We start from the raw sequence: 14989 nt of genomic DNA, 5'->3' as shown, positions 1-14989 counted from the left end.
TTATTAGTATATTTATCTTCTTTTAGAATTTTTTTACGTTAAGATCTGACTAGTAAATTTAACACTGCAGCTTCTTTATTATTTATTTAATTAACTCTGCTAAAACAGAATATATGTACTAATTTTGTATCATTTTCAGACAGAATGTTAGAAGCTTTCTTGGTTTTAAACTGTTCTCTTGAGTTATCTTAGAAAGCCTAGGAAAAGTTACACCAATGTTATGGCACATCAGGGATGCTTATTACAGAGTAACAGGAGACTGTTAGCTGGGTACTAATATTTACTAATGAATTGTTTTGCTAGAAAGAAAAATAAACAAGCATCAGTTTGTATCTGACACCCTGGTTATCTCAGATCCCCAAACATTATGTTTTTAAATCCAGCTACTCTTAAGTGCAGGGTCTAAGTTGTGCGTTGGAAGTTGTATTGGTACTTCAGGTGGCTTAAGCAGATGGCTTTGATTGCAGTGCTTTTGTAGCATCTTGGAGAGACCTGGTTCAGATAGCAGTGGCCCTGATAGCTTAAGAATTAATAGTCCAGAGTATACCACTGTCAGAGTATCCGCATCTCTGCCTGTTCCATTTGCTTTATGTGGAATTAGGGTCTGCCATCTGACATTTCCAGACTGCTCGGTTTTTTTAGAGGCAACAAGCAACCTTCATATAATAACTGGACAGTTCCCTCTGTTTGTGTTTCAGTCTTCTCTGGTAATTTTATATGTGACTACTATTTTTTTAAACAGGGATTAATATCGTAAATTTTGCAGATGATGCTGTATTTGCAGTTCAGAGGTCCAGTATGGAAGCTTGCTAATTTCTGTGAAGAGAAGCTTAACAGATGGCAGTCAAAAGAGAAAGTAAGGGGTTGTATAGTGGTGGGGTCTTTTTGAGTGAAATGCTAACTAAATATCTATAATTATGAACGAAGATCTTGAGAAATATTTTGCTTATAAGAAAACAAATGTCACAAGGGCGAGCTACAGAGCTGTGCAGAATGGTAAGAGAAAGCAATCTAGGCCACTGATTTGACATTCATTAACGCAGTATAGAGACAAAAAGGAGAAAAAAAAATAGAATCGGGTACCTTAATACTAGAATACTGCATGCATAGAATTACTTTAAATCAGAGTATTTATACAGAATAAAAGTGAATAGCTCATATACTGCTTCAGAAGTGTTCCAGAATATCAACTGAACTCTAATTGTTATTGAGGTTTGAGACAACAGAGCATATGTAAACCAAGAGTTTTTACATACAGTTTGCTACAGCCCTTGCAGGAAGGAACCAAAAATATATGCAGAAGGCTGATTCACTGTATCTGCTGTGATTCAGGATTTAAAATAATAGTCCTTGGACTGACAAGTGGATTCTTGTGGCTTTTGATTCCGATTACACGATTGTCTGTATGCAGGCATCTGTCTATTTGCATCCGACTTGTGATTAACATCTCATTTCTGATCAATCATTACTCAACTATTGTATGATTATTATAGATTTACCAGTTAGTTCTTTTGTAAACCGTACCCTACCACTGTAACAATTTATTTTTTTTTTCCTGTATGAGGATTATATTTTCAGGCTCTGATTTATAAAATTTAAGGTGAGATGATGCTTCCTTACAAATCAAAATACAGGCTGTTTCTTTAAAAAACAAGAACCGTAGAGAAAATGGAAATTACTTTTTTTTTTTTTTTTTTTTTAAGCTACAAGTAGCTTTTTAATTGATATGCCTATTTAAGTCTCATTCTGTGCCAAAGAACAGTCACTTTGTGTCCTAGAGGACCAGAAGCTTCTCTGTAATTGTGGCTTGACAATATATCGGTTTGGGAGGAACTGGAAGAATTCCTGCCACCCTATCTACCTACTATCTACCCTGCTTACCTCCTACTCTGCTGATCTGTCTGCTAAGAGCACTGCTGTGATATGTGTTGAGGAACTGATCTAGCTTTAAAGAACTTCAAGAAAGTTTGCTGATCTGGTTTGTATTGTGGCCACTGAAACAGTTGTGCTGGTACGATTAATGGTGCTGCGGTGTGGACAGAGGAAAAAGTAACAAGCCTTGGGAAAAGGAGGAGACTTCAAACCCTTGGGTAACCCCATATGTCATTAAACTGAAGCAGAAATGTGACTTTCCATGATTTCAAACAAATATGGAAGAATAAATCAAAGATATATATTATTGTAAGAAAAGCATAGTGTACCGCAGATAACATATGCTGTTTTATTTTATGTTGTCCACCAAATATATACAGACAGCACGTGATTCTGAGTCATTGCAGTGTTCATTTCTTGCTATAAGCAAAATAATTGGTATCCTAAACCTGTCACTTTCAGTGTTTTCCTAGAGATTTTCTATTTCCATTCCATTTCTTGTAGAGTGTTATAGGGCTTTTATTATTTTTAATAACAATAAATCTCATTATTGTGGGTAAACAGGGCTCCATGCTTGTTCATAAGGAGAACAATGATGGCATATGTAACCTGAAGTATATTCTAGCTGCTGCAAACGTATTTCACCTAAAGCAAGACAGTTATTTTGCTATTTGTAGTCTTGATCATCACTGAAGGGAAGGAAATGTGTGTCAGTGTCTCATTTCCATGTTTGTTGTTTGTTTTGTCTGTGGAGGCCATCAGCAGCAGAAAAACAAGGTTTATTGCGTGAGGGAACAAGCTATAAGACCAGCCCATTAACCCTTGAATGTGCCAGAAGCTGTTTAGTTCTTGAAGTGGTTAACAAAAAACGTGATTAATATGGGAGGTGCTTTGTGCCTTACGTGACAATGTGACTTAATGATCCCATTATTGATGGGGATACCGTGTTGATGGCTACCATGATGCAGGAGGGAGGGAGAGAAATTTTTGGTTCTGCTGGGCAAACATAAATTCAGCTGATTAATACCACTTATTCCCTATTCTCATCCTTGCATCTTCTTCAAAAAGCATGGGAAAGGCAGTAACCAGCCAATTACTGTAACTGGCTATAAACTGGAGAAAAGCTGCTTGCCCACTCAGAATACAAGAGCAGCTGCATTGTCATCAATCCTGTTTTTCTCCCTCTGGGCTGCTACCGTATAGGAGAAGGAAACCAGTATCAGAAACTATGTAAGGTCTGACTGGAATATGACACTGCAGATTGGAAAAGGCAGTTATAAAGTCTGAATATTATAACTGTCTTTTTTAAAAGAAACACAGTTTACTTACTTTGGAGGTAAAAAGCATTATGCAAGCAAATGTAGAATGCTTATGTTGAAGACTGTCTATGAACTATATTATAAAATACAAAGTATGGAATAGCTTTCATGTCACTTGCATAGTATCTTTCTCTTATATAATTTGATATTTTCAAGATTTTTGCTTTCAAAAAATATTTGAGGGAATGATTGAACCTCACAGTAGCAGAGTGTGGAATCCACTGATGTTTTCTGTGTCCGTTTCAACAAAGCAGCCCAAATTAATCCGTAGCACAACCAAAGTCAAGGGAGTAAACTTGATCTAGGACTGTAGTTGACCCCAGGGTACGTGGGCAGGTGGGACACACCCAAGCAGCTCTCAGGCAGAGACCAAAGTATATTTTTTCAATGAAAGTAATAACAAATTCTATAATGTATTTGGCACTTGAATTCAACATGTTCTATAATATTTCAGTTTTAAGAGTCACCTCTGTAAATCTTAGTACCTCAGTTTGATTTGTGTTTTCTCATGCAAACACACATACGTACACACTTCCCTCCAGATTCCAGTTTTAGAACATCATATAGTTAATAGTCTGGGGTATATATCTTCTGGGAGCAACAAGTAGGTGTGTTTCAAACATAGACTTTCAGATATAGGATGGATAAAGTAGTTTTACTCTAAGAGAAAGATTTTTTTTTTTTTTTTTTTTTTTTTAAAGAGTCCAAGTGTGTGTCTGATGCATAATGTTTTGGATTGTGCAGTAATTCAAACCATAAGAACAATCACTTCAATTCAGTTTTGCTGAATTCCATTTGGTTAATACCTCTACATATTTTAGGGAAATTCAAAATATCAGTTAACAATAAATTTGTTGTAGAATTATTTTATCATACTATGTTTGAATCACCAATTTACAAAGATTTAAAGTTTAAGTAAGAATTGTGGTATTTATTTTTGCAGTCCTTAAAGATATTTAGTATTCAGTTTAAAACTCTGATAACACGGTTGTGGCAATTTGTGGTCAGTTTTTGAGTGTTTCCAGTGTTTTAGCACTGATTATTTCAACCCCGCACCCTTACGATGTCAAGTACCTATGTTCTTAAATTTGATCAAGGTAGAAGATGCTAAGCAGATGTTCTGGTATCAGGAATACCTCAAATAGAATCCAAAATTAAATAGCAATGTTTTGAAGATGCTGGTTTGAATTATGTGTGCATGCAAGGAACAAATTGTGCAGAAACTGAAATATATGATTACCGGATTTTTTTAATAAGCTTATTTTTGGAGTATTGAAGGCTTTTTTTTTTTTTTTTTTTTTTGGTCTTGTAACCCATACAACTTCTGTCAACCCTCTTGAATCTCTACCACCGCTATCAAAAGGATGGCGGGTAGGTTGTTTGTCACATGGCCCAGGCTGCTGTGGGTCAGTGGAGAGTTTCTTTCAGTTCAGTAGTGATATAAGCATTTGCTCGCACAGGAAGACTAAGAATTACCTGGTCCTTTTTCCTGTGCTGCGTTCCATTGTTACAAAGGCATATGTTACTAAGACGTATGTTTTAGCTATTTGTAGTATGTGAAAGAGTTGTTCTTTTCCTAACTTAGTGGTTACACGGTTGTACAATACATAAAAAGGAAAAAAAATACTTCTATGTCAATTGGTGTAGAAGTGTTATGTAATTTTGCTTTATTTTGGCCACTTTTCTGTCATTTTAATGATTAGCCACTATACAAAGCTAAATGAAAAGAGGGATTCAAAATGATTAGTGTTCTGAAAAGTTTTTGTTTGTTTGTTTTATTCTTGCCATTTTATTAAATATTTTTCAAAGGGAACAGAGGAATTAATGAGATAGTTTTGCATCAGTTTGTCAAAGCAGTTTTGCTTTTACAAAATAAATGTGTTGCTTTTTATTCTATTTATCTTAAAAAGAAACAAGACTGACAGTATTTTTAAAGTACATTAAGTAGGCGTTAAGAGAAGAGTGATTTGCACTAAAACAGGAGAGTGCCTTTTTTTAATCTTTCTTATTAGTTAAGCGCATTTTGTTGAGAGGGAGAGAAAAATATGACAGTGGGTTCTAGAAGTACTTTTTCTTCTATCAGCTATAGAATTTCTAGTTTTATTTTTAAGGTCAACAGAAATCTGTTTAAGGAGATAGTCTTGGGTAGTAATACCCACATTTGCATCCACTTCATTGATGAAATGGGATGTAAACAGAATGCAGGGAATATACTTTGTGTAAAGCAAAACAGAATCTCTATTTTTGTATGTATCGGTAAATGTATGCTCTTGTTAACTCTTGGGAGTTTATCACAAACGGAGTGGTGTCTTTGTTTTTGTTCCAAACTCTTTCTATTAAGAGTTGATGTCATGAGCATGTGGACTTTTTAAAAAAGTGTTTTTAAAGAAATGTCTTTATCCATCACCAATGTGAAGAAAAATTTGAAAATGTTTTCCAGATGTTTTCTGAGTACTTTCAGTAACTTATTTTCTTTCTAGGTGATCCTAACTGCTTCTAAGTTCTGTATGTTGCACTGCTGCCTTTCTCACATGTGTCTCAAATCAGTACATAGTTCTAAGCATCCCTTGTCCATTTGTGAATCATAATCTTGAAATGCAAGCTGCCAGAATGCTGTTGTAATTGGCAGGACAGTTCATTATTTCATGCTCCATTGCCTGTAAAGCTGCACTGAAAGTCCTTAGTTGGGGCTGCTGTTAAAATCCCTGGTTGCAGAATTTCAAAGTTCTTCTTTACAAAAGAGAAGCAAATGTTTTTATCTTCCTCTCTATTACTACCAGTGGCTAGTGAAGCAAAGGACTTCAGAATTGACATATGTTCCACACTGTAATTCTGGTGCATAATTCATAGACAACCGAATAGAGACATAGCAGGAAACAGCTTGTTACCTCTTCTACTCCATGGACATCTGCTCCAAGTTCTGCTCTTTTCTTGAGTAACATTTTTCTATACCAGTTTTTTTTTCTTATTCTTGCTGATATTTTCAGCTCTTACCACTCAAGATAACTCTCTAAGTCCAAAGTGATGGTCTTTTCCTTCCCATTAGTAAAATCTATTCTGACTTCCATTTTAAGAACCATAGGGCAATCTGCATCACTTTTAATACACATATTTAAGAACAGTACGCATAAATAAGAATACCAGTTTTCATGAAAAGGTTACTTTGTGGAATTGTTCATTGGAAGAGCAATGTGCAAAAACAGCAGCAAAAAAAAAAAAAAATCCATCTTGATATTTGATGCACCAGTGTGACAGTGCAATCCTTGTCTAGCAGTGTTAATTGAAAGTGTGAAGACTTAATTGAATGCTGCTTTTTAAGTAGGAAGAGTCATGTCTGCTATAAAATGCTGATCATAGATAGTATTGTAAGCAGCTGTAGTTGAAGATGTAACAAAATAGGTGCTGCATAGCAGAATTACTACAGAATTACTATGATTAACAGTAGTGATGTGGTTTTGGTACCTAGAGCCACCGGTCAGCTGGTGGAGTCTCCCTGTAGTAGGCACTGCACAGTCCCTTTTCAGTCTGGGCATGGGGTTAGGTGCAAGTCAGGAAAAACACAGATAAATGAATTTTGCAGAGAAATAAATCATTGTGACTAGCTTAATGTGAACCAGTGGAAGCCTAACAGCTGTTGAATGTGTCAGAAAAGTTGGAGGAGAAGTTGTGTACAAGTTCAAAGCACAAATGATATAAATGTCTGTGATGTGTCAGTTTTTCCATCTTTGGTTTTGTCACGGTTAATACAACATCAAGTGTTGACAAAGGGCAGTACAGAAGATACACTGAGAATGCATAAATGGAAGAATACATCTTCCACAGAAATGCATGGAACTACCGGTTCACTTCAGGCGGTTGAATGACAGAATGATGTGATTTGACAAAATGCACTTTATTCTGTCTTTTATGCTCTAATTTATTCTCCTAGTGTGCTGTGAAGTCCTGCTTGGAGTGCCTGTTCTCAGCAGAAAACTGTTTTTCAAATTTCTATTAAGCTTAAGGTGAAAAATTAATGAGCCGTTCAGTTCAGATATTTCAAAACTAATACTACTCTATTATTAATGCAGCAGGAAGTCAAAGATGTGGATATGTACAATTATGGTTCCATGTTCAGTCGGACTTTACTTTTTCTCCATTTTTGGGGAGGACATCATTAAAACAGTGTTTCAGGTCATAGAAGGATTTATTTTAATGAATATTATCAGTAAACTTTCTAGACAGTTTTAAATATTAACTTCTTGTTTTAGCGAATCCTGACAGAGGGTGGCTTTACTAAACAGATAATTATGAAATACAATATTCTGTCCAGTCTTTCTCGAATTTGGAATTTAAATAATAATGAATAGAAAGTTGATTCTCATAGCACAAACTTTTTAGGGAAAAATAAATAAAAGCCTAATTGCATAATACTGAAGAAGCTATGGATTAAGTAATATAGTTTTGATGAGAGAATTATGATATTGTGATGAACTCTCTTATATTTCATGTGCTCTGATTTTTCAGCCTTGACAAAAGTAGTTGAAATTATGGTAAAATTGTACTTCAACTCAGAATTGAGTGGGATACGGGTGCACAAGTTGTTACTGTTAAATTTTCCCAGTAAAAACTTTATAGAAATGTCAGAATATATTCCCAGTAAAAGAAATTTAGTGATAGAACATTATGAAACACTGGATTACAAGTGAGTATCACAGACTGGGTAGTATCAAAACTGATGCTCAAGGTTTGTGCCTGCGTTGACGAAGAAATCCCAAAACACAGTCACTGTGAAAGTAGGAATGTAGTTCTCACTTTCTATGCAGAAACTTCCTAAAGATTGCCTGTTCTGTGCTGCTAAAATTAACTTAATAATTGATTAGCATATTTTTATTCTTACATTCCAGTATATTCTCTAGAGTCTTTCTTAAATTAATTGTGAGTTTAGGCCTGGCATGATTAGATTGTTAGGCTTGCATAGAGAATTGAATTCTGTTTCTGGGAAGATTTTCATGCTGTAAAACTAGATTTCGTTACAGGCAAAATCTCAAATTTAAATTATTCTCAAAGTGTTTGTTGTGCTCACACATCCTGAAAGCACTATGGGCTCCAAGGAGTCTCGCATCCAGCAGGGAAAGAGCGAGCAAGAACCTCACAAAGTTGTTTTGATACGTTGGTTTCTTTATGAAGTTGAGTTGCACTGTTTCACAGTTGGTGCAGGACCGAGCCCATGATTATTTAATATCTGAATGATTATGCTTTAACTAGTAGCCCTGGAAATCTCCAGATTTTCCAGTGTGAACTGTATTTTACTGGGAAGATTGGTCTTGAATCTTTCACTTGAATCCTGATCATGATGTGGATAGCTTTCCTCAGTCTCCTAAAAAAGCTACTCTCGTGGCAACTAGTAAATGGCTAGCAGAGAGAAAGCAACTCTTACGTGCTTCTTTCTTATAGCATTTTTTACTTATTACTTCCAATACTACTTTTTAGTAAGTAGTTCAGCAAGTTCAGTTACTACAAAATCATATAGAAATCAGTTCTGGCAAAGATGTCAAGAGGTCACCTAAAATGTGGTATTTGTTTCATAGAGGTCTCAGAGGCCTTGTGTTCTGGATCTCTAGTTGGAAATTTGGAAATGATCCAGTATGGGCAGGCATATTGGAAGGCTTTTAGAGTTTTGCAGGTTGTTCTAGAGCTGTGTTCTGCATTGTGCTATGAATGTCTTCTCCTTTTCCATGAGGGGCTTTTGTCTGCAAGTGTATTCTTGTTTTCCATGGGAAGAAATCATGTTTTTATTAGGCTAGCTGAAATAGTTGAGCAAAACAGACAAGCATTTTGTTTTGAAGTACTTCAGAGCATTTCCATGTGCAGTTTGCCTTTTTTTTTTTTCCCCCAGTTCTGTCAGCTAGTCTCCCAAAATGTCTCCTTATCTCATCAGAAGCCTTTCTGTGCTTTAATGTTGGCCAGTCATGTGTATGGAAACTCAGGTTCTTTGTGTTTTTTTTTTGTTTTTGTTTTCCGATTAAGGGGAGATTTTTAAGTTTATATGAGTTTGCTGATATTATGAGGTTTGTGCTGTGACTTCCTAAGATCTTAAAGCTGTAGATGAAGTATTCTAATGCTTTCTGATCTGTACCTTTCTCCACTTGGCGTGTCTGTCTGTTCAGTACATTCTTATTCCAGACCTCCTTCAGCTGAGCCTTCAATCTTCCATCACAGAATCATAGAATCATAGAATCACATGGTTGGATGGGACCTATAAGATCATCTAGTCCAACCGTCTTCCCACTACCATTGCTGTCACAGCTACTAAACCATATCCTGTAGCTTCTCATCAAGCCGCCTCTTGAACACTGCCAGGGACGGAGACTCCACCACCTCCCTGGGCAGGCCGTTCCAGTGCCTTACCACTCTTTGAGAGAAAAAGTTTTTCCTCAAGTCCAATCTAAACCTCCTCTGGTACAACTTGTGGCCATTTCCTCGGGTCCTGCTTGTTGCCTGGAAGAAGAGGCCAAACCCCTGTTCATCACAACCTGCCTTCAGGAAGCTATAGAGTGCAATGAGGTCTCCCCTGAGCCTCCTCTTCTTCAGACTAAACAATCCCAACTCTCTCAGCCGCTCCTCATAAGACTTGTGCTCCAGACCCCTCACCAGCTTTGTTGCCCTTCTCTGGACACGTTCCAGGGCTTCAATGTCTTTCTTGTAGTGAGGGGCCCAAAACTGAACACAATACTCAAGGTGCGGCCTCACCAGTGCCGAATACAGGGGGATGATTACCTCCCTGCTCCTGCTGGCCACACTATTTCTAATGCAGGCCAGGATGCCGTTGGCCCTCTTGGCCACCTGGGCACACTGTCGGCTCATGTTCAGCTGAGCATCAACCAACACCCCCAGGTCCCTTTCCTCTTCACAGTCCTCCAGCCACTCAGCTCCGAGCCTATAGCGCTGCATGGGGTTATTGTGGCCAAAGTGCAGGACCCGACACTTGGCCTTGTTGAACCTCATGCCATTCAGCTCAGCCCAGTGATCCAGCCTATCCAGATCCCTCTGAAGGGCCTCCCTACCCTCAGGCAGATCAACACCGCCACCCAACTTGGTGTCATCTGCAAACTTACTGAGGGTACACTCAATCCCCTCGTCTAGGAACACCTCTGCATTTATAAAATAAATTAGAGTCACCTTAGCTGTACTGAACTCACTTTGAGTCAGTGAGATGATCAGATTGTGCTCTTTAAAAGAGGAAGATGTATATTATAATTTTTAGGCTTTTTGGTATATGCAAGGAAGCACATCTCATCAAGTTGCCAGTGACGTGCATCCTCTGTGTTGTGTTTCTTGTCAAAGTTCTCACAAAAGCTTGTTTGTGTGGTAGCTCACTCCTTAAACAGTTTTGGTGCTAAGTAGCACAGCTACTTTAAACATTTTGACATCCCTAGCAAAATGAACAGCCTTATCAGTAGTTCAGTGCAGACAGATACTTATGCATGATTTCAGGCTGTTTAAAGGTCTGCTCATCCCTGTAAGGCTGTGTTCAGTTCTTACTTGAATTTGAAAGTTATTGCAGGTCAGTAATTCTGTTTTTCATTGATTCTTTTAACTACACACCGATTTATTTTGTTGTGTTTACGTCACACAGAATGTGTTTTTGTGGCACATGTTCTTGAAGGAATTGTTTTTTTCAGTAAGGTAAGTACAAAATAGCAGCCACTTCTCTAAATCAGTTGGTCTAAGCTGGATTGTAGATACGTTCTTTTTTTTTTTGTTTGTTTGATTGATGCAGAAGAGAAATCTGCTAATTTTCATTTTCTTAATTGCTATTTTCTTTCTGTCATTTAAGATGGAAGCTACAGACAAAATCGACTGAACCTCACAACACTGTTAGTACAACCAATTTCTGCAGTGCTTGCAAAAAAACTCATTTCCTTACCTGAGGACACTGTCCAAAAAGATAGGTGTATACCGCTCCAACTGCCAGCTACAGGTAATGGTTTTTAAATAATCTTTTCTTCTAACTAGGAAATGTTCTTCAAGGACTACCATTTTCTATAACCATATATAACTAAGATGTAGCTGATTATGTTTTGCTGAGCTGCTTTCTAGAAGAGACTGTGAACAATCTAGAAATTATGCTCTCAAAATCTGATAAATGGAAGTTTTGGTTAAAAAAAAAAAGTATCAGTATAAGACATTAAACTCTAATTCTTAACAGTGACTTGAAAACGTATCTCTGTCTAGATACCATCACTGGGGAGATTTTGTTAGCGCTGCAGTGTAGTTTGTTAGACCTTGTACTACTAAGTCTGATTTTAACATTAAGGTGCCGGTAGCTGTATTAAAGTTACTGTGTGTCTTTTTTCTGCCTCTGGCATAATAATACTATAATTCTAAATTTATATGTCTCTCTCTTTTCCTTAATTTGTATCTGCTATAGAATAAACAGTGTATTGTTATCTGAACCTTCAGGCACCTTTTCCCCCAAGTGTCACCAGGAAAATGGTCATCATGATAAGAACAAAAATACCTTGAGTAGAGCTACACGTAATGAAAGAATGCATTCAGAGTATCTCTTCAGAGATAATGCCATTAGCAAAGTCATACAGATCGTTGCTTGAACAAACTTATTGCTGATGTGAGGGGAAAAAAGTGAGAATAGTCTTCTAGCAAAGCTACTGCACAGTGTTTCAGTGAAGGAAGGAGCACCTTCCAGATAATGGTCCAGATGAGATGCATGTATAAACAGTAATTCTGTCTTGATTTTTGTTTTGTACTAGTCTGTCACCAGAAAAGAAAATGCAGAAAAATTGATTATTTTATTACAATGCCTGTGTAAATTAATTGATTTGAAGCAGTGGTCTTGGAAGGGAGGAGGCAAATTAAGTTACCCACTGTATCCTGTGCTAAGTACAGTGATGAGAACAGTAAAAGCAAGTTTTAAGGGCAACTGTTGTACTGTTACATGTGCTGTATCACTTGTTCATTGCTTTTGGAAAGTTATTGTGGAATAGGACTACAATACAAGTCATAAAAAAATGGTTGAATAATCCTATGACTTGTGTTAGCATTTGTAGTTATACATACTAAAAAGAAAGGCAGAAAGACCTCATGCTTCATGGCTTAAGCTGTTGTGATTAGGCAGGACTATTGCTCTCTATGCATGACTGAGTCTACTCTGGAGATGAATTTATCTTCCCCACCAACAGTAGCAGACAACAGCTATATAAATGGGAAAAGGTCATTTTGTAAGAAGCAAGTGCTTGACCATTCCTGGTGAGGTATGAAGCTTGCTAGTATTGTAGGAGTTTTCCACAGTTGAAATTACTAAAGGAAAGTATGAATTTGAGCTGGCTACACTCATTTTAGTAAGATAAAAGGCTGTACTGTATCTGCTTCCCAAAAAGCTTTGTGTGGAGGCTACAGGACAGAATCACCTAAAGGGTAGCTTATTCTGCTTTTTCTGTGACAGGTGTTGCATGTCTGTTTTGTTTCTCTGAGAAGGCAGGAATTCTGTGTGGTGGAAAATTTCTGGAAAGAATATTCCAAGCTAGCAGTCTAGTAAGAGCCGATCCATGTCCGACGTACTCTGGGTGAATGCAAGCTTGTGTTTGATTTCATGTGAAGCTTCTGAACCACAGTAATCCATGTAGGATTTTTTAAAAGTATCTTAGTTTATTGGGCAAGTAGGGTTTATAATAAGAAGCCTTACATAATTATGTAAAGCATGATGATATATTTTGCCTTTAAATAATAGTGCAACTATAGGTGTGCCAGAGCATGTGGTTTGCTGAAGTCTTCAGTAGCAAACTTAATGGAAGAGATAAAAGGACTGGTAAGAAATCTTGTACAACTATTTAATAATAATAATAAGAGCTGAAGAGAAAGTGCTGAACAGAGCAAAGCATATGACAGCAGTGAAAACTGAATTTGCAGTCTTCCTGTTGATCTGAAGAAGCTTAAGAAGAGAGATTTCACTTCTGACATAGAACTCATCACTTATCTGTCAAAAGACGTGAATGAGCAATTCAGATGATTGGTTGGCTTAACGTTTGTTAGAATAAAATGATCATCGTTCTCTCATCAGTATGTTTCAAAAAGCTGAACAGCAGATTCATCAGTAATGATTAAACATTTATATATAGTTTTCTCACATTGCCTCTTTTTTCCCTTAGCCTTGCAGTTTTCAAGAGTCATAGTGTGACAGAGGGAGTGGGAGGATATGGAGAGAAACATCTGAGATAAATCAAATGCTTAGAACCTACAAAGAGAATAGTGAGAATTGAAGTTATAAGTTTTATGTTAGTTGAAGTTAGTAATGAGATTTTATTTAGTATGATGCATTGTTGTTAATTCTCATTAATCTGAAATTCTGTGCTTCCATGATCTTTTTGTAAAAAGTGGGCAATTAGGAGGGATTTAAGAGTAAAGTTTTGTAGAGAAGCTGTAGACCTCTGAAGCTTTATTTTTTTAACAGACTGTTACTAGGATATTTGCTAGAACATTGTGAAGATTGACATAAAACTAAAGCACTCCTATAAACATAAATGAAGAAAGCCTTGCTGTGTTGCAGTAAACTTTTTGTTGTTTGTTATCTGCCAGTCTGTAGATTTCAATGAGGTGCAAATCACAGTAACGCATAGAACAGTTTGGGTTGGGGGGGACCTTTAAAGGTCATGTAGTCCAACCCCCCTGCAAGGAGCAGGGGCATCTCCAACCAGATCAGGTTGCTCAGAGCCCCATCCCACCTGGCAGTGAATGTTTCCAGGGATGGTGCATCTACCACTTCTCTGGGCAGCCTGTGCCAGAGTTTCACAAATGCTTTTGACATCTAATCAAATATTTAGCTGACTGATGTTTAAATCCAGCCGTATTTCTCTCTTCGTCTCAATCAACCAAGATCATTGAGGGTGTATTATTTCAGAAAATATCAGTAGAGTTATAACATACACAGGAGATGATCCCATCTCTTATGAGCTCTTACTGCCTTTTGCTGTGATGTAAGTGTAGCAATGTGTATTTTAACTTACAAAATAGTAAAACCAAAGTATATATAGTTTAAGTAACTTCAATGATATCAACTATGTGAGTAATAGAGCCACATATGCAAAGACTCCCAGCATTCTGCTACTGCCAATAAAATGACTCTGATTAAAATGCTTTTTAGATAGAATCATTTGATCTATTGTAACCTTTTTTAGCCTAGAGAATACAGTCATTGATCAGTACTGAATCATCTTAATGACTGCAATGCAAAACTTCATTCTAGGCTGCAAACAAATCCATTTCCTCTACGAATAACAATCAGAGTGGATCAGATAACCAGAAGTGACTTGCTGTAAAGGTTTGTGGCATAACATAAAGAAGAATTTTTGTAAGACTTCAAGCATCTATTTTACACAGTTTCACATGTCAGATGGTCATTATACTGAGTTTTATAGTCAATTCTGATCATGTGAAATTTGAATCATGAGTTGTACGAAAGGACTAATTGGAAGAGTCCTTTAGTTTCCATATTATACAATCATTATCCAAGACAAATAAAGTTCTCTGCCAAGTGCTGTACTAGTGCAAATCAAGCCTGTCGTCTTTCCAGTCAGAGGAAGGGCATGAAAAGATAAAGGAGAGAGATAGATTATATATTTTTATATATATATATATATATGTATGTATGTATCCTCCTATTAGGCTACAGCCTTGTGATGCTGTTATATGTGTTTCTCCTTCATAGCTTGCTGCCTGTCAGAGAAAAGTAAGAGTACCATATTTAATAAACTCTGACTGTGCTGTCAAGCACTGATATCAACATGCAAACAATCCCATAATTT

At 36.8% G+C, this 14989-nt stretch overlaps 1 protein-coding gene across 1 annotated transcript in view; it reads left to right on the top strand.

Moving 5' to 3' along the window:
• NAALADL2 (N-acetylated alpha-linked acidic dipeptidase like 2) overlaps positions 1-14989 on the top strand; it is a 242639-nt gene that overhangs the window by 115236 nt on the left and 112414 nt on the right. Inside the window, exon 6 of the mRNA XM_086754882.1 lies at positions 11008-11151. Within this exon, the coding sequence (XP_086611008.1) occupies positions 11008-11151 (144 nt within the window). The remainder of the gene's footprint in view (positions 1-11007; positions 11152-14989) is intronic.

Source organism: Chlamydotis macqueenii, chromosome 9 (genome assembly GCF_036417535.1).
Source record: "Chlamydotis macqueenii isolate bChlMac1 chromosome 9, bChlMac1.mat, whole genome shotgun sequence".
NCBI classification, from domain to species: domain Eukaryota; kingdom Metazoa; phylum Chordata; class Aves; order Otidiformes; family Otididae; genus Chlamydotis; species Chlamydotis macqueenii.
Note: the sequence above shows the minus strand (reverse complement) of the source record. Positions and strands in the feature narration are given on the sequence as shown.